This window comes from Microtus pennsylvanicus, chromosome X (assembly GCF_037038515.1).
Source record: "Microtus pennsylvanicus isolate mMicPen1 chromosome X, mMicPen1.hap1, whole genome shotgun sequence".
Taxonomy (NCBI): Eukaryota; Metazoa; Chordata; class Mammalia; order Rodentia; family Cricetidae; genus Microtus; species Microtus pennsylvanicus.
The window spans coordinates 9,357,989-9,379,077 of NC_134601.1; the positions used below are offsets into that span (position 1 = coordinate 9,357,989).

General features: G+C 37.7%; 1 protein-coding gene and 1 pseudogene across 1 annotated transcript; both read left to right on the forward strand.

The window, feature by feature from the left end:
• Positions 1-77: 77 nt before the first annotated feature.
• LOC142841663 (melanoma-associated antigen 10-like) lies at positions 78-1,406 on the forward strand. The gene has a single exon (XM_075958562.1). It carries the CDS (start codon positions 78-80, stop codon positions 1,404-1,406), a length of 1,329 nt encoding a protein of 442 aa, XP_075814677.1.
• A 2,791-nt stretch (positions 1,407-4,197) lies between these two features.
• Positions 4,198-20,650, forward strand: LOC142841664 (steroid hormone receptor ERR2 pseudogene; annotated as a pseudogene).
• Positions 20,651-21,089: the final 439 nt, after the last annotated feature.

Sequence of the window (21,089 nt, forward strand, 5' to 3'; positions counted from 1 at the left end):
TACTTCCCCATGCCTGTGCAATCTCATCCCCCTTGACCTGTTTACATTTCTGTCTTCTGCCTCCAGAAAGCAAAATAATGTCTCGCTACGGAAAGCACCCACGCCTCAGCCTGGAGCAAAGTGTAAGCTTCCAGAACCCAGATGAACCAGATGAGTTCCCACTGGTTCCCACAGCTGAGAAAGAGGAGAGGCAGGAAGAAGAGGAGGTAAAAGAAGAAGAGAAAGAAGATGACAATACGCAGAACAATGAGGAAGATAACAATGAGAAGGAAGAAGAGGAAGTAAAAGCGAATGAAGATGAAAAAGAAGAGTGTGGTGATGAAGAGCATGAGGAAGAAAATGAGAAGGAAGAGGAAGAATCAGACATAGCTTCCATGTTTTCCTCATCTTCTAATGTTTCTCTACCAAGTTTCTCCCCTCCTTCTCCTTCTTTCTCCTCCTCCTCCTCCTCCTCCTCCTCCTCCTCCTCCTCCTCCTCCTCCTCCTCCCCCTCCCCCTCCCCCTCCTCCTCCTCCTCCTCCTCCTCAATCTTTTCTCTGTTTCAGAGCAACCTGGAGGGAAATGCAGGCTATGCTCCTGGGATACTGAGCATTTTTCAGAATGCTCAAAGCTTCTTCCCCTCATCTATTTTAGGGGTGGATTTAGATGAAACAAGCAGCAATGATGAAGAGAGTTCAGGTGCCAGTCAGGCTTCTGAAGATCCTGAAGCTCTGCTGGATGTTGTGATACAAGAAAAGGCTACTGATCTGGTGTTTCTTTTCATTTACAAGTATAGAATGAGGGAACCCATTACATTATCAGAAATTCATGAGGTTGTCACCAAAGATTATGAGAACCATTTTCCTGTCATCTTCATGGAAGCTTCTAAGTGCTTGGAGATGACCTTTGGCATTGATATAAGACAAAGTGATCTTCTAAGCAGTGCTTATGTCTTTGTCAACTCTCTGAACCTCACCTATGAGGACACGCTGAGTGACAACGATAGATTGCCTAGAAATGCTTTCCTGATAGTCATTCTGGGTGTAATATTCATAGAAGGGAACTGTGCTTCTGAAGAAAGAATCTGGGAATTCTTGAAGCTGGTAGGAGTGCATGATGGGGAGGAGCATTTCATTTGTGGGGATCCCAGGGAGTTCCTCACTATAAATTTAGTGCAGGAAAATTACCTAGAGTATCGGCAGGTGCCTAATAGCCAGCCTCCGTGCTTTGAGTTCCTGTGGGGTCCAAGAGCCTATGCTGAAACTACCAAGATGAAAGTTTTGGAGTTCTTGGCAAAGATGAATGGGTGTGACCCAACTGATTTTTCTGTCTGGTATGAAGAGGCTTTAAGAGATGAGGAAGAGAGGGCCTGGGCCACAAGGGACTCCGAAGATGGAAGCCCAACTATGTGGCTTGCAGAGCGCTGATTGTTAGTTTCTCTTACCCAGTGCGAGGGGCCTGTTTTTGCATGGGCTCACTCTAATTTTGAAAAATGCAGCCAAAATTTTAAGTAAGGGAAAATCAAGCCTAGGCTCAGTAGAAAAGGTTAAAAAAATTACTAATTGGGGGTTTGCTTAGCTGTTTAATTTTGGATTAATTTTAAATGTTATTCCTTGTAAGTAGAATCTATGATTGAAACTGGTAACACAATTTTACTGTTTTTTTTTCAAATAATGGAGTGGAGATTATGTAATGTAGCTTACTTTTGAATTGTTTTAAACCTATTAGTTTATTCTGTAAAATTAAAATGCAGAGTACATTTATTAACCAAGCTCATGTAAGAAAACAGGACATATTAATAAATCTTAATAAAGACTGCTTGCTGATTCATTCATCAAATATGAGTGAATCTTTTCTGTTGGCAAAATAATATGATATTGGGGTGAGGTGCAAGAAAAAATAATACACTTCCCTACAGAGGGAATATCAGAGTCTGGAAACAGCTATCATATAAGGGACATGGTGAGATGTGTGTCAAGTCATAAAGAACAAATAGAAAGAAGGAACAAATGAGGAGGATGGGTTCCAGTTATCAGAAGTCAAGTGCAAACATTCCAGAGCCTGTGAAATTTGTGATTTGGGAGATTAAATGCTTTGGGGTATATTTTACACTAAGCCATGAAAGGTATCAGAGGCCACAAGCTTGGTAAATCAAAACTAAGTGTTCTCCACTCAAAAGTTCAGGGATTTCCTAGGAAAAAAACAGATGCATCCCTCGAGTCTGCCTACCAATTACCAGTGTATCATTATTTCCCTTTCCCTGTGAGTCAGAGCCCTCTCTCTTACAATGCATTAAAATTGGAGTTCTTGACTGCCATTTGTCCAAATTCAAACATCTTCAAGAAAATGACAGTGAACTTACTGTAGACAGAGAATGAACAGTCAGGAGAGGAGAAAAGAAAAAACTAGTTTTTAATTTAACTCTAGGGGTTTCCAATTTTATTAGCTAAGCATGCCAGACTTATCCCCCAAATAATATATTGTCTAAAAGGGAATGTATGAATTTTAGTTGTAAAGTTTTTTTTTCTTGATTCGGTATTTTTTCCCTCCTTTAGTTGCATTTTTAAATACACTCTGGTTAATGACATCAACAAAACCCAGGGGAGAAGATGGCAAAATTTATTCTCAAATTAATATTCAAAATAACTTACATTCATTTAACCAATATATTTGAGCAGGATGCCAGGTGTTCTATGGTCACTGCATTCTCACTCTGGTGCCACATTTCTCAAACCTGCTTCTGAGAGAGCAAATGAAGGCATCTGGTTCTTTATAATTATCCAAAGATGAGGCACCTGGTATATGCCAGGGTTGGACAAGAGTCTATCTATACCTCACTTTGTTCCCTATCTCCAACCCTAAGGTAGATCTTTGGTTTATTACTTCATTTCTTGCTGTTCCAAAGTGTCTCACTTGACCAAAAAATGCTGTACAAATATTTGAAGCATAAATGGAGATAAAAATTTCTCATTTCTTTTCACAATAGTGTTAGAGTTATCTTGACCTTATAACCAGAACATTTCTTAGCTGTGTCCTTGGAAGTAAACAGCATCTTCCATTAAATGTCAAATTTACTGGTCTTGAAATTCAAGCCTCCAGAAGCACTTTATCATTCAAATAATCAGAAAATTAGTCTTCACCCATAGATTGTTATGTTTTTGCAATAGCATGAAGATTGTTAGGGTTCCTATGGATGTGATTTAAAAATTAAGTATACCAATAGAAGCTTCTTGCCAAACTGAGCAACATGGATCTTCTCAGAAAATCTATAGTCAGTGTACAAACAAACATAATCTGAGAGGCTACTGAAATATTCATAGGAGAAAAAGTCCTGAAATCCTCAGGAACAAATACAAAGTTAATCCAGAGCCCAATAATAGCTCCCACTCAGTTGTGATACTAGTGTTCAGTATAGCCTGAAGATGTGTCCAGAGGAGAGGGGGTGAAGAATCTTAGTAAGGACTGTGGTTGTGATACATGATTCTTTACTGACCAGGCTTGGTGTATCGTTGAATTTTCAGTCCAACTTTAGGATTCAGTAGGATCTGAGCATGCAGGTACAAAGAGTGCCCCAGAGATGTTCTAGATATTATGTGTTGCTGTACAATACCACTGGGTATTGTTACAGAAAGCCAGTTGTGTCTTCTGGACATTTCTGAGTAATCCACCTCCCTTGATCACTCTGACAAGTGTCTGTGGTCTACCAAGTGTACTTAATGTTCACTAGATGGTATGTATTCATTCTTCATGATGCCCAAAGCTACAACACTGTTAATAGGGTAAGGGCTACATGGCCTGTAATATAAAAAGGAAAGAAAAAAATTCAAGTTCAGTGAATAAAAGTGTTTAGTTTGGGGATGAAGAATTTAAATGGAAATTCATAAGGATACTATGTTGAGGGAAATGCATCTGGGAACATCATATAGAAATTCTTAGAATTAGGCCCTTTAATTCTTAGATTTTGTCACCTCGTAGGTAATTATTTTAAAGTTGTCACTATTGTTTTATATTGCTACCAGACAGTATATGTGGTATTAGCACAAGGTATAGTCATCTTATTCAGCATAGATTTAAAACATATGCAGACAGAATAGATCCCTTTTCTAGCAACAAAAATATGTAGTTTGAGAAACAGGGAGCTCCATGAATCACACTTTTGAAAGCACCTCCATATTGAGAAAATGTTTAGCTGTGAGAAAGAAGCATATAAATGGCACCATGCCCTTGCTCCCCATGAAAATGCTGAATAAACAGATCATTGGTAACATTTTGATTTTCTACCAAGGAAATGAAAGACCCAGGTAAAGCTCAGAGTCTACATTTTGATTCAACACGTGGAACATCTGCAATTTTATGCATTCATTCCCTCACACATTCTTTCTTTCATCAAATACTTACTGAGTAAATGTAACAAAAATAATGAAAGACAGCATAGGATTATAACTAGACATCTAACTGAAACAGCACAGGGAAATGGGCAGTTCTAGAGAATTTGAGGAAATTCATAGCATTGAAGTGGTGGTAACTTGTACATACTACCAACTATCTTTCATAATTAAAAGGAAAGTGTCTTTTAAACATTCTTTTTGTTGATTCTTTCTGAATTTCACATCATACACCCTGATGTCACTCATCTCCCTGTCTCCCTTCTTTTGCCCTCTGCTCTTGGAACCTCCCCCACAATACAAAATTTAAAGGTAAAACCAACAAAACAAATCACAAACAAAAACAAAATAAAAACATATGGAGGTGGTTTCAAAAGTTTGATTTATGGAGCTCCCTGTCTTTCAGCAAGAACAACAACAACAAAACAAATAAGAAAATCTCAGTGTGGAAGCTGAAGTGAGACACAGTGAGTCACACAGTATGCAGTTTAGTCCAGACATCTTTACTTGTAAGTGTTCTTTGCAACCAGTCATTGGTCTGGTTGACGCCACTAAAAAAGTACTATCAAATTTAGCCATCAACATAAATAATGGATGATCCCGTATAAGGGAAATTTATTCTAGGAATTATTTATTTTAGCATGACAAAATAATGTATGAGCACCATATAAAATAATGTATAATAGTTAAATTATTGAGTTGTTAATGATAATGGAGTACAAACTGCCTCCATGTAACCCAGTAAAATAGAAGAGTACGAATATCAAAAAAAGAGAAAAAAGAAATATTCTAAAGAAAGAAAGTGAGGTAGAAACCTCAGAAATTCACAAGTTGTTGACAAGTTACCTGAAAATTGTGTAGCAAAACTGTGGTGACTCATGAAAAAAAAAAACAAGAAGAATGTAGCTCCAGACTCTTGATTCCCAGTAAAAGATTCCTCCAAAAGATAAGCCAGAAAGGCCTGAGGATAAGGATCTTGCACTCATTCCTGCCTGCAAGAGAAGTCCATAGTCTTTCAAGATCCCAAAGCAGATGCAGGTTCTGGTGAGTGAGTAATCATGTACAGGTTGGTCAGCAAGGGAGAAAAATTTCATTATGTCTTTCTCTGTAACTGGAGAGAACAGAATGCAAGGTATCTTGAGAGATAACTTATCCTTGGAAACTGAGCTACACTGGAGCCTCAAGGAGGACCAGTATAAGATTAGAAGTTGATATGCAAACAACTCTAGGGTGAGAGTTTGCCCAGGGATGTTACTGTGGGAACAAACACTGGCAGAGATTTAAAACGTCACATAGACTCAGTACAGAAATAGTGTTCTTTTTTTTTTATTGAAAAATTTCCACCTCCTCCCCGCCTCCCATTTCCTTCCCCCTCCCCCCACTCCTCTCCCCCTCCCTCTCCAGTCCAAAGAGCAGTCAGGGTTCCCTGCCTTGTGGGAAGTCCAAGGTCCTCCCCCTCCATCCAGGTCTAGGAAGGTGAGCATCCAAAAAGCCTAGGCTCCCACAAAGCCAGAACATGAAGTAGGATCAAAACCCAGTGCCATTGTCCTTGGCTTCTCATCAACCCTCATTGTCCGTCATGTTCAGAGAGTCCGGTTTTATCCTATGCTTTTTCAGTCCCAATCCAGCTGGCCTTGATGATCTTGAGAGGACAATAATCAACTTTATATGGAAAAAGAAAAAACCCAGGATAGCCAAAACAATCTTATACAATAAAGGAACTTCTGGAGGTATTACCATCCCTGACTTCAAACTCTATTACAGAGCGACAGTATTGAAAACAGCTTGGTATTGGAATAAAAACAGAGAAGTCGACCAATGGAATTGAATAGAAGACCTGGATTTTAACCCACAAACCTATGAACACCTGATTTTCGATAAAGGAGCTAAAAGTATACAATGGAAGAAAGAAAGCATCTTCAACAAATGGTGCTGGCATAACTGGATGTCAACCTGTAGAAGAATGAAAATAGATCCATATCTATCACCATGCACAAAACTCAGTCCAAATTGATTAAAGACCTGAATATCAGTCTGAACACACTGAACATGATAAAAGAGAAAGTGGGAAGTACTCTACAACATATGGGCACAGGAGACCACTTCCTACGTATAACCACAGCAGCACAGACATTAAGGGCAACATGGAATAAATGGGACCTCCTGAAACTGAGAAGCTTCTGTAAAGAAATAGTGTTCTTAAGGAAAAGAAATGTGCTCTTAGTTAGAAGCAGATCTCAACTGAAAGTAATACTGGAGTTTGATTACATTAAGCCTGAGATCAGGATAAGAATCATTGACTGCTACTGAGCCTGAAAACTCTGAAACTTTTGAATCATACTCAACAGACACGTCCACCTTCAGGAGATGAAGGACATATTTTCTTTCGGTACAGATTTAATTGCTGTGACTTCTTTTGAGTGTACCAACACTAACTTAGCAATATTTTTATATTTTGTTATTTTTAAAAGCATGTTTTTGCTTCTTATTTTCTTTGATCCATTCCTCCAATTATGTTTATACTTTTAGTCATTATCTAGCATTTTTCCTTTATTGTTCTTTTTGTCTTATGTCCCCTCTGTTTGTCCATTTTTCTCTTTACTATAATTTTCATATTCTTTAGTTGCTGTTTAAAAATAATGCTTTCTATTACCCTTAATAAACTAATTTAATCTCTCATTTTCTTTTTTGTTTTTATTTGGCAATTTCTTTCTCATTTGATTTCCTCTCTATAACATTCTTCTCTACCTATCTTCCCTTTTTTTTTTATTTTTTTTAATTTATTTATTTATTTATTAAAGATTTCTGTCTCTTCCCCGCCACCGCCTCCCATTTCCCTCCCCCTCCCCCAATTAAGTCTCCCCCCAGCCCGAAAAGCAATCAGGGTTCCCTGGCCTGTGGGAAGTCCAAGGAACCCCCACCTCCATCCAGGTCTAGTAAGTTGAGCATCCAAACTGCCTAGGCTCCCACAAAGCCAGTGCGTGCAGTAGGATCAGAAACCCATTGCCATTGTTCTTGAGTTGTCAGTAGTCCTCATTGTCCGCTATGTTCAGAGAGTCCGGTTTTATCCCAGGCTTTTCCAGACCCAGGCCAGCTGGCCTTGGTGAGTTCCCAATAGAACATCCCCATTGTCTCAATGTGGGGGTGTACCCCTCGAGGTCCTGAGTTCCATGCTCGTGCTCTTAAGGTCATGCTCAACTTCCTTAGCGATCAGGGAAATGCAAATCAAGACAACTTTAAGATACCATCTTACACCTGTCAGAATGGCTAAAATCAAAAATACCAATGATAGCCTTTGTTGGAGAGGTTGTGGAGAAAGGGGTACACTCATCCATTGCTGGTGGGAATGCAAACTTGTGCAACCACTTTGGAAGGCAGTATGGCGGTTTCTCAGGAAATTCGGGATCAACTTCCCTTTGTTTTATTTATTTAAACTTGCTGCTTTCATGTTTCTCTTTTCTCTGTCTCCTGCCTTTCTCACATTCCCTTGCTGTTTTTGAAATTTACACAAGGAGATTTTAAATTTTCTCCTTTGATTTCATCACTATATTTTAATTCTCCAAGTACTTGTGTAACTTCTTTCATTTTCTTTATTATTGACTTCTGATTTTAATTCATTATTGGGTGCAAAAGTTGTGCATGTGAAATTGGTAACATACTTTGATTTAGGAAAAGTTGCATTTCGGAGAAAAGAAAAATGATTCCCTTTTGCTGGCTTATGATTACTGGCAATATAGGCTTTAATTAAATTTTAAGTGTCTTTCTACATCTTTTACAGTTTGATGTGATTCCATTGGGGATGAAGCCCTCATAAATAGTCTGCTCAAAAGAAGGAAATATGGATAAAGCAGCGAGACACATCTGATTCAATAGATGATCAAAATGTTTCGAGGAAGTACAACAGGTGTTAAAAAATTGCTAGCATGACTCCTCCAAAAAGACAATGACAAACAAGTCACCAAACCAAACAAAACCAAATCAAACAACAACCCTGGCTCCTCTCCAACTGAGTAAAAAGGTAAAATACAAAAAACTTGCATAAAGATTTTAAAAATTCAGTAATAAAATTGAGCAATAATCTCAGAGACTACAAGGCAATTGATCTCAAACTGAACTTGAAGAGGAAAGTCAGCAAATTAATAGAAAACATCAGCAGAATAATCAGTAATATTTATGAAACAGTAAACAATAAGGAATGAAAATTCAATGATGAATTTGTGATTTACAAACTAAGAGCATATGACAGAAAAACAAAATTAAGAAAATAAGTTAATTAACAAGACAATAAAATTATAATTGTTCAGTATAATAATCAGGATTGAGTTTTATATAATATATACATAAATTATTAATGAGAAACTACAAAATTGTTTATTTAATTTACTGGAAAGAAGTCATAAATATCAAGGTTAGACATGGTGACATATGCCTTTAATCCAAGCAGTTGGAAGGTAGAGACAGTTGGATCTCTTGTGAGTTGGAGGTCAGCCTGGTCTACAAAGCATTTTTCAGGACAACCAGGGCAGTTACATTGAGAAACCATGTCTCAAAAATCCAAAAAAGAAAAAAGTCATGAATATTTAAATATATGAGACAGAAAAATTAATATTGTTTATAAGGTAATTAATACTTGCAAATTTGTCTATAAGTCCAATGCAATCTTTAGTATTAGTTAGAAATTGGAAAGCTAACTCAAATTTATATGAATTTGACTTTGAAGTAGCAAGATAATTTTGATAAAAAGTAAATCAGATGATTCTATTTTCGAGTTTTAAAGAAACTAAAGTAACCACTAGTCTCAGTTACATAAATGTGACTAAAGAAATAGCCCTTGTTTTGTCATTAGTCATATTTTTAACAAGGGTGTAACGATTATTGAATAGAGAAAGTCCAGTTGTTGCAACAAATAGTGCTATAAGCAATGGATGTAATTGTACCCACAGTATGTACAAAAATTAAATGAAAGTGGATCAATGAACAAAGTTATAAACATTTCTTAAGAGAATTTGGGGACTGATATAAGATAACTCTGTAGGAAAAGTAACTATCACACAATGACAAAGACCAGAGTTTGATCCAAATATTCCACATATAAAAATCAGACATGGGGATGGGAAGTTGTAACCTAGTTGTAAGGAGGCAGAGAACAGCAAATACTTGAGGCTCAGTGACCAGTCAACTTAGCTTATTGTTTGAATTATAGGCCACTGAGAGACCCTGGAACTTCTGGTCTCCATAGTCACCTGTATTCAAGTGAAACTATCCTTCATAGAAATAAACACACAAAAAAACTCTTAAAATTTTACAAAGTTGTACTGCTCCAGAGGAACAACACCGAAAATTATCCTAGTGACTTCACATATACAAGCTCACCTACACAAGCAAAAGCATGAGTACATATGACCATATTTGCTGGTGTTTTTGTTTGTGCACATAGACATGCCCACAAGTACATACATACATAAAAAACAAAGGAAATATCTGTAAGTGATCATGACTTTGGATTAAGCACTGGCTTTTTGGAACTTTCCCCGTTGCTAAAAGAGAGTAAAAAGTTTTAAAGTTTAATTTCATAAAAATATTTAATTTTAATATACATTATAATGAAATGTAAAATAACACTCCAAATATAAACAAAACACATGGGGATCATTTATATGAGGTTCCTTTTTATATATAAGCAACTATTAAATGTCCAGCAAAGAGAATCAATAATTCAGTTTTTATTAGTTGTACTAATGGGAGTAACAGACATTTCTCCAAAATATATATTAAAATAGTTATCAAACTCATAAATAGATATTCATCAAAAGTTGTAGCCAAGCATAAATGAAATGCAAACTTCCCATACTACTGGAATAAAAAAATAGAAAAATCCCATAATAATAGGTGCTAACAAGGATATATGAAAAAAGTGAGAAGAGGAGGATGGGGAGAGCTGGGGGAATGTGATGGTTGGGATAAAGGAAGGGTAGATATGAGAGCAGGGAAGTATGTATCTTAATTAAGGGAGGGATTTTAGGGTTGACAAGCGTCTTGACTCTAGAGGGGTTCCCAGGGGTCCAGAGAGATGTCCCCAGCTAGGTCCTTGGGCAGCTGAGGAGAGAGAGCCTGAAACGGCCCGATCCTATAGCCATACTAATGAATATCTTGCATATCACCATAGAACCTTCATCTGACAATGGATGGAGATAGACACAGAGACCCACACTGGAGCACTGGACTGAGCTCCCAAGGTCCAAATGAGGAGCAGAAGGAGGGAGAACATGAGCAAGGAAGTCAGGACCACGAGGGGTGCACCCACCCACTGATACGGTGGGGCTGATCTAATGGGAGCTCACCAAGGCCAGCTGGACTGGGACTGAAAAAGCATGGGATAAAACAGGACTCTCTGAACATGGCGGACAATGAGGGCTGCTGAGAAGCCAAGGACAATGGCACTGGGTTTTGATCCTACTGCATGTACTGGCTTTGTGGCAGCCTAGCCTGTTTGGATGCTCACCTTCCTAGACCTGGATGGAGGGGGGAGGACCTTGGACTTCCCACAAGGCAGGGAACCCTGACTGCTCTTTGGACTGGAGAGGGAGGGGGAGCGGAGTGGGGAGTGGGGGGAGGAGGAGGGAAAAGGGAGGCGGAAATTTTTAATAAAAAAAGAAAGAAAAAAAGAAAAAAATCACTTTAAAAAGAACATTTTTTAGTTTCTCATTTATTCAGCATGTAATTACCATGCATCAGTAAATCAGATCTCAGGTATATGTACAAGATATTTAAAAACACATGTACTCAAAAATGTGGTCACAAACTCTCATTACAGTATTCATAATTTATGAAACCTGAAAATGCAAAATATCCATAAATTTAAAAATGGACACACAAATATGGTTTACTTAGCCATATCATGACATGCTATGACATGCTACACCATGGCTTAATCCTGAATAGTATGAAAAATGATAGAAGCCAAATAGAAAAGATTCATTTTGCTTTTGTATGCTTAATTAAATGTGTAGAAAAAGGGAAGTTGAGATAGAAAATAGAGTAGTTCACATCAAGAAGAACAGTTATATGTAGAAATGTGTATGTTTTTGAGATTTTAAAATTATCCTGGAATTGGGTAGTATTATTGCTTGAATGAGAAATGCTGTCGTACTTTTGGGCATTTGAACACTTAGTCTCTCCAGTTGATGGTTTGGTTTGTGCAGCATTGCTAGAAGAGGTCTATTGCAGGCACTGGGATTAAAAACCCTCACCTATTGGTCTAAAAATTAATAAAATTATTTATAATGATATTCACTATATTCATAGATCAGTGCTTTATCCAGTCATCATCAGAGGGGCTTCCTCCAGGAGCAGATGAGAATGGATGAAGAGACCCACAGCCAGACAGTATGTGGAGAGAGTTTAAATTGGAGGTTTTCATCAAATTCCTCTCCTTGGAGCTTAAGGAATTCTATGGAAGAGGAGGTAGAAATATTTTAAGAGTCAGAAGGGATGGGGGAGAAACTAAGACAATAAGGACCTCTGAATCAAATAAGCAATGCTACAGAGACTGAAGACTGTAAAGCCTACAGGGAGTAAAGCACCAACCATAGGGCCTATGTGGGTCTGCATCAGTTTTTCTGTGAATACCTTTAACCTGTTAGCCTAATACTTTTATGCATCGCCTGACTGTGAGAATGGGTGTTTTTCTCATTCTTGTGCCTGCTCTTAGGACTCGTTTTTTCTTCCTGTTGTGTTGCTATGTCAGACTTTAGTGTGATAGCTTTTGTTTTATCTTACTATTTTTGTTTTGTCATGTTTGAATGTTAAATCTTGGAAGCTTGTTCTTATCTAATGAGAGACAGAAAAAAAGTGGATCTGGGGGAGAGGGGAGGTTGGGAGAAATTGAGAGCAGCAGAGGGGGGAGAAATTATGATTAGGATATATTGTATGAAAAAAATCTACTTTTAATAACAATAATAAAAAGAAACCTCACCTGATTCCAGTTTGCTTTGTCTGCTTCACATTTGCATTTGCTTCAGTGTCCCATTCTTGCTACCATGTTTGCTTGTCATGGACCATAACACTTTGAAATCATAAGCAAAAGTGAACTTTTACCTTAGTCATGGTGTTTTATCACAGCAATAGAAAAGTGACTAATACAGGTAGTGATGATGGCTCTACTATATTGTGAATGTATTAAAAATTATTTATTGGAAATTCAAAGAGCAAATTTTAATTATATATCAATTTGAATTATATATCAAAAATGATTTAAAATTTTAAGCAATATTTGTCAAAAGCAAAGTTCATTTAATATTCTTACTCTGTATTTGAACTCACAAACAAGTGTCATTTCTGATTTTATATTTCCAGAAGTTTGGTATATATTGAAAATGAGTGAATATTAAAGTTGTACATATAATATACTTATTTTTGAATTCATTATAATAGTTATTTTTTCATTTAGCATGTGTTTATGGAAAGCCTACTATTACTTACATACTTGAATGTACTAGCTGACATTGACAGAAGTGAATTTCACTAATCTTGACCTCTAATGCTTTATCCAAAGAAAATACAAAGGGAAAGAAAAATGATCAACCCTTTCAACTTGTTACTTTGACTGAACAAAAGGAGGCAGAAGCATTATTTCAAGGATGACTGAGTGCAATGGAAAGGTGAACGTGTTCATAATATATTGCAAATGTGTATGAAATTCTCAAATCACAAATTAACAAATATATTAAAATGAAAGCCTGTGAGTGACTTCAGCTTGAAAACATGCCTTTCAGTCAGAACAATGTAGAAGGCAAGAGAAGCAGCTTCTATCTGGATTCTATATTGGACTCTTCCTAAGAGTTATTATTCAACAAAACCATTATAGTTTGAGGAATGTCTTGTGTTCTTTAGACTGTGTGTGCTTAGAAGTTACCTTAGACCTCTCTTTTCTTCTTTCAGTTTTTATTTTTCTGTGAAAATATTCTACTTTTTAAAATCACCAGTTCCTTTTAGGAGATATCAGAATTGGAGCATAAACAATTTGGTCAGGGAAAGGCACATGTATTTACATATAATTAAATCTTTCTTCCCTGCAGTGCACCACACCTGTCTGCGCTCTATGAGCCACCACACAGTTCGTGAACCAGGCAAGGGGCTGGAGATTGAAACACACAAAAACTCACAGACAGAGACATGGGTCATCCTTGAAACAGGAATGCCCCCTTTATTGTGTCCAGGGGCAGCTTATATATGATCCTTAACTGAATAGCCACGCCAAAGCCAAACGCACCAGAAACCACTCCCCTGCCATCAGGAACTCCTGAGGGTCTTGTGCTCAGAGCAGCTGCAAGCATTACAAGTTGTTTACCAGGAATTCGGGATCTGGGGGGTTCACAGCTCCCAACACTTCCTATTTCTACTTCTAGGATAATTTTAACCTAGTTAGTGCCATTAATACTTAAATGAAAACTACTTTAATTTTGTCTATGGGATAATAATGTGCATCCTAAACCAAAACAGTGTGTATTATCTTCACACTGTAACTTTATTTCAGGAGAAAAGAATTACTTTAAGTTTAGTATTCTTGGTCATAAGGCAATAAGTTTTGATTTAAATTTCACTTCTTCGGGATATTAAGAATATTGTTGTTACTCTGACTTTTATGGGGACAGAAAAAAACAGAGGTGGCAATTCATACAGGATTTTTCAACCCAACAGCATTAAAACCCTTGATAACTATTTGATCCAATGAGTTGCACTCTCAGCCAAATCATACATCAACACTATGAACACTAGAACTGAAAGTGCACATTGCATAAATATAACATTTAAATGTCAAAGTAATGAGCTTTTTGAATTTCAGCACTGAGGATTTAAGAAAGAAAAAGTCTTAGATTAACAATAAATTGCAAATGAAGCAAAAATAAACTTGATAAATTAATGTATTGCCATTTTGCATTAGAAATAACTAATAGACTTGAGACTGCACATAAGTGCAATATTCATCTCACATTAAGCATTTTTCAAATGGAAATATATACTAATAAGATTTTGCAGTTTAAAACTGATTAAGTGTATAATTTAGATGCTTAATTGAAGTTTTATCGGATTTTTTCACAATAATTCTCTGTGATATATATGTATAATTAAGCTCTGGAAACCATGTTGCCAAAATAAATTTATACATTCTATAAAAATTAATCATTTTTCTAATAATGTGCTATACATTTTGATCTATGTTCAGTTATACTTTCCTATTTTTTCATAATTACACATATGAACACCATTTCCACCTCTCCTCTCCAGGCTAACTCCTCCCATGAACTCCTTCAGCAACTTCTGTAATTTATGACCTCCTTTTCTATAGATATTATTGTTCAAATATGAATATGATTATCAAATATAAATAATTGTCAAAATATAAATAACATGTATATATATATACAACATATATATATATATATCATATTTAATCCACTTAGCATTGCTTATACGTACATGTGGGTAGAGCCTGCCACTGTGCAATGAATAATCTGTGAATTCAACCCTGGAGAAAATGAATTCTTCCTCCTTCAGCAGCCATTGACTATATATAGATCTTTGTTTGGGGCTTAGAGACTACAAAATTTCCTTTATCCATATCTGCCTGTAGACTTGTACTGTGATTATGTATGTATTGTTTAGCAAATCATATTTTTCACGTTTTATGGGAGTCACATCCCTATCATGTTTAGAAGACAGTAAATCTGGTCAGTCATTTGTCTATTATAATCTTGCTTACGCCTCTGCTGAAATGTCTTCTGAGAGTTAGGTCATGTAGTAAATATATCAGTTGTGTCTGACACACCCTTAGTCATTTATTCTCTTAACCTTTACAAGCTATGGATCTCTGAAGTATCCTTCTACATCAAAATGAAGCTCATTTGGTGAGATGTTAGAGCTGTACTTACTATGCTATAAGAATAGTATTTAGGATGAACCATTTGTCCACAAAAGGCAGGCACCTGGGCTACAGTTGCAGCTCCTTCATCAAGACAAAACCTTCCAAGCATTTATCAGGCACTGATTCCATCAGCCACCAGAGTCCCATTGGATTCTTTGATGTCAGTGGTAACTTTGGCATGGCCCTGGGCACCTAAGCCAATGATTGGACTTGCCACCTCTGTTCACAGGTGAGGGGCTGGGAGACACCCCATGACACAAGACCTGTGAGAACTGTTAGTGATACCATGGAAAAATTGACCATTAAGTACAAGTATATGTTGAAAACCATGCCCAAAGTCCTGTGGCTCATATGCAGGATTACCTCTGATATGTTCCACTTTATGGAATTTGGTAAATTAAAATATGTACACCACACCATAGACACGTATTCAGGTTTTCAATGGGCTACTGCCCTGAGCTCAGAAAAGGCTGATTCAGTAATCACACATTTATTGGAAGTTATGGCCATCATGGGTATACCTGCACAAATAAAGACAGATAATGGTCCAGCATATGTATCTAAGAAAATGAAACGCTTTTTTGATTATTATAATATAAAACACATTACAGGTATACCAAATAATCCTACAGGTCAGGCAGTTATAGAAAGATCAAATCGTACTATAAAGGATATGCTGAATAAACAAAAAGGGACCGAAAATACCCCCAGAAATAGATTACATAATGCTTTATTAACCTTGAATTTTCTTAACGCTAATGAGAAAGGAACGACAGCAGCAGAAAGACATTCGATAATGGAAAAGTCTGCTGAACTAAATCAACTGATTTATTTCAAGGATGTGCTGACCTCTCAGTGGAAGCCAGGAGATGTGCTACGTTAGGAAAGGGGTTTTGCTCTTGTTTCCACAGGAGAAGAAAAATTGTGGATCAAAATTAATAAAGTTTCGATTTGAAGAGGAGAAACCTCTTGGAAAGGAGAAACGACAACTCATCCACAATGATGATATTCATACAGGTGGTAAGAAAAACATATAAAATGGGGGCAGGGTTCTGTTCTTATCTCTACAGGAAAACACTCATCTTTGAAAAATTCAAGGGACCCTGGATGTTTGGATACTGACAGATGGAAAAATACCTGCCCAATAGGAAATATCAAGAAAACTGAATGAGTTGTGTAAGTAAAATATATTAAACCATATTTCTAAATTTATAAAGCTGGTTTTGAAGTTGGACTCTGGCTCAGTCCCTCTCCAATTCCAAGCCTGTTAGTAAGAGAAAAACCCAGAGTTTCTGGAGTTTCTGTCTCATATTAAGAGCCATGATATGGGACAGAAAGAAATATGAGTTTAGAAAACATCTTTGCTTTTCTTCATATCTATCATACTTTTCATTGAATATATCTATCATGCCTTTCAGTGAATATATATATATATATATATATATATATATATATATATATGCCTATATGATTAATGTTTAAGTTTTTCACAATGAACAATGAGTTTTTCCTGAAGTGACATTTGAAGTTTCCAGGAAGAAGATGGGGCCCCATAACAACAACTCCACCTGGTTGATATGACGTCATGATATTGATAGCGCTACTACAAGACCTGCTTTGGGTACCAGCTGCACAAGGCAGTTCCAACTTGGTTAGCTGAAATGGTGCACATCTTATACAACATTTTGGCCAGACCTGCACAAAATACTCAGAGACTATTGGCATTTTTAAAAGACATTGATCTTGAAATTTAACCATCATTTTACTTTCACAGGATCCCCCAGAAAGAACGTCGCCCCCATGACAGCTGGAAGTAATTCTAGAGGACTACGTCCCCTCTCCCAGTAAAGTTTGCCCTTAGGTTTAGGGACATCTTTTAGGGGTTGATTATAATTAGTAAACGATTGTGGGTTGGGGGAGGAATTTTATAAGCTCAGGGATCATTTTGAAAAAAAAAAACGAGGGAAGATGGGATAATAGATTTGTAATTGTGAGTTACTGTTTTTAGACAAATATATTGGTATAGATTCTTGTATATTGATACAAAGTTAAATTATATTGACTATTGTATGCATGCATGTTTCTACCTCTGTTTAAAACATTTTTATGTATTGAAATATATTGTATTGATATATATATATATAGTATATATTTACCATATTGCAGTGTACATTTCTAACTCTGATTAAGATACTTATATAATGTTTGTGTATTGATATATATTTACCAACTGCAATGTATATTTGTACATTGTTTATATTTGGAGGTCATTGTCCTCATTTGTTTCACAGTCGTTTATTGTCTTAGTCTTTAAGTTAGATAGATATTGAGAATTATATAGACTAATAGTCATCTAAGTTTGTCATTTATAATTAGACTAATCAGGTTCTTTAGATATATAGAGATTATACTCAGTATAGATAGATAATCTTCAACTTCTTCAAAGAGCTGCAGAAAATGGCCTTTAATCTAACTCAGAGTTTTGTGGTAGTGAGACACAATTGCTCCTGGCAACACCACTCTATTCCCGAGAGAATGTTGAGCACCAAAGACACTCCACCTGGAGCCTTTCTTTTTGGGAGAACTGGCCTTGGGGCAAAGAAATGCCCATACCTCAACGAAGGACAAAGATACAGAGCGTGCATCAATGGATAAAACAGGACTGTCATATCCTGCCAAGACAGAGTAAGATAGTTTTGAAAAGTTGCTTGCCGTTGAAAATGGTATGTCACTTATGTTAGGCCTTAGCCAAAGTTGGTTGCTTCAACGCTGCTAACATGACTTTGGGTGATTGCCCAGGTAGCTAGTTGTCTCTGTGATTTGTTGCATGTTTTGGAAGTTGTTTTACTGAACTTCCTAATTACCCAGGTAACATTATTTCCCTTCTCAGATCTTTGATGGGGTTGAAGACTATATGAATGTAGTTACTTTCTCTCATGGCTTGGCCAAGTTATTTATTATACAAGACCTAAGCTAGTTAGAATAGGATATTTGTACTTATTGTATATAATTTCATAGTAGGTTTAGAACTCTCTTATTTAAACAAAAGGGGGAGGTGTTGCAGGAGGTCCTCCCGTTCCTCCAGCCTATAGCTGCTGAGATACCAGCCCATTGGGGTGTGGTCTCTCTCTCTTTAAAAAAGCGGCCACTTCCCTCTCCTCTCTTTCTTCACTCCCCGCTCTGCCAGCTACTAGACTCCCTTCCTGGTTGCGCAGAGGGCTGAAGGTGATCTGTAAGTTTTTTCCCCTTTAAATAAATACCACCCTATTAATCATAATTCCAAACTGGTGTGGCATTGTTTATGACTTACGCCTTCAGTTGGCACCCAACGTTTGGTGTTAGGACCTCTCCTTCCCCTGCTCGGCTGCCGGCCGCGAGTTAGGCTTGGCGCGAGCCTCCCTTTTTCAGTTGCCGCGGCCGGCAGGCGGCCTTGCGGCCTGTGTCTTGTGCATGGAGCCAGCAGCTTAATATAAATCATCACGCACTGGCTTTTATTGCTGCAGTTCTTTATATTTTCTCTTTAGACACCTCAGATTGACTTCCAGTCCCCATGCACCCTATCGTCTGCCTCCCCATGTGGATTTAAACTCCACAGGCCTGCGTAGTCTCCGCCCGCGTGGTTTGCTCTTTTCTGAATTATTTTTATATCTCCCTTGCAAGCACAGCTCTTAAGTGGCGCCAACCAGAGCATGCGGTTGCTGAAAGCTGCAACCCCTCAGGGTGACTCTGTCACGTGGAGGCATAAGCAGCTTCCAGGTTGCTCTTCTCTACCCCTGGATTCTGGGTTTCTGGTTCCGTCTCTGGAATTGATTAATTACATTTACTTTGTTGAGCAACTTACATTTTCCAGATTTTAACAAATACTAGGCAGACTCTGGAACAGGACCCTGTTTTCGTCGTGACTTGGCAACAGCCCCACCTGCTGGATAATAGGTAATATGGCAGTTTTCGTTTCCAATGCGAATTTTACTGTTGGGTTACCAATACAATGGGTTATATCATGCAAAGGGTTTATATGACTATGGGGATAACTTAATTTACTGGTTACTAGGTTTCAGTATTCTTTTGCATATTCTATCATTTAGGAAGAATATGGCACTCCTAAGAACCATATAATCTTTACTAGAAACTCATGCAGGTTAGGAGATTCAGGATTCAAAAGAGACAATAATAAAGACAATAATAAAAAGACTTGAAATGATTGAAGAAATGATTGGAGCTGGTGAACAGAGTAATAAGGCACAAGGACAGGATACAATGCCAACACCAGCTATTAGAACTGGCTTACCCAAGGTATGCAGCTTTTTTTTTTTTTTTTTGGTTTTTTGAGAGAGGGTTTCTCTGTAGCTTTGGAGCCTGTCGTGGAACTCCCTTTGTAGACCAGGCTGGCCTGGAACTCACAGAGATCCGCCTGCCTCTTCCTCCCGGGTGCTGGGATTACCTCCTGTGAGGCCTACAAGGCTTTCAGATTTAGAACCCTTCAAGAAATATACGGTACTGTTTCCTGACCACCAGCAAATGTGAAATCACGAAACAAATGCCAAGTCCTTTCATGTCGGCCACTTAGTGTATTTCTTCAAAGTGGGGATGCTTAAAGAAGATGTGTGCCTTCACTGAAGGCATGGTGGCCACTAGAAGTAAAAGTACTCAGAGAACAACCCACATCCAAGATCAAGGATTTCTCCACCTGATAAAAAGCCACTGACTAAGATAGTCCCATATCTTCTGGTGGCCAAGCCAAAGAAATTTTATGCTATGCCTCCCATTTCTGGTATGCCAGTCTCCGTAAACTAGCAGATCCAGAGATCATGGTCATTATTAGCTATGCCAAGCACATCCTTAGTTTCTTAATCCTGTCATTGGGGAACCAGGTGGGCCTTCTGAAGAGTGCCTGTAGGGAGACTTTCATCTTAGATACCCTGTACTTCTCATTGCCCTATGATGACAAGCTATTTTATTTGAAAAACTATATCATTGATAAGGAATACTCTTGCCTGACCAGGTTGATGGAACTTTACCAAGCTATCCTGCAGCTTGTGAGATGGTACAAGGAACTCAAGAAGGAAAATGAGGCATTTGTAACAATCAAGTCTCTGGCCCTGGCAATTGCCAAGTCAGATTCCATGTACATTGATGTCCTAGAGGCTATGCTGAAATTTCAAAACCTGCTTTATGGGGCACTGCAAAACTACAAACTGAGTCAGCACCATGAGAAGCCATAGAGGACAGAATAGCTGCTGCTGACACTGCCCCCTGCTGCAGAAGACAGACACTAAGGCCATGAAACAGTTTTATACTGTAAACCCCCAAGTTAAATTGTCCACACACAAACTTCCTGGAGATACTGAAGGCCAATGCATGACAGCCCAGCACACATACAAATGAACAGACCCATTTGGTGACCTCCACAGTCACCAGCCTCAATTTTCCCCATCTGCCTCCTCCTTGGAGCTGTAAGATGTCTTAGTCTTAACTCATTTCTATTCTTCTGTGTACTGCCACGTGGCTGTGGCTTACCATCTAAAGTTTTGACATGTCTGAATCTGGCAGGTTCATGGATTCTCTCTGACTCCACCTTTTTTTCTCCCAGCATTCAGTTTAGTTTTCCACAGATACCTAAGTTCTGCCCTGCTATAGGTCTAAGGCAGTTTCTTTATTCATTAATGGTAATCATAGTATACAGAGGGAAATCCCAAATCACTGGGGGGCAGCACATGGGGAGCTGGTGATTAGAGCGCTACAGGGAATGATCATTTACCACATTTTCCTTGGTGTTTTTATTTCTCAATGGGCCAGTGCTA

What these genes read in the sequence shown, in the direction of transcription:
- LOC142841663 (XM_075958562.1), top strand. Translation starts at nt 78, where the DNA reads ATGTCTCGCTACGGAAAGCACCCACGCCTCAGCCTGGAGCAAAGTGTA.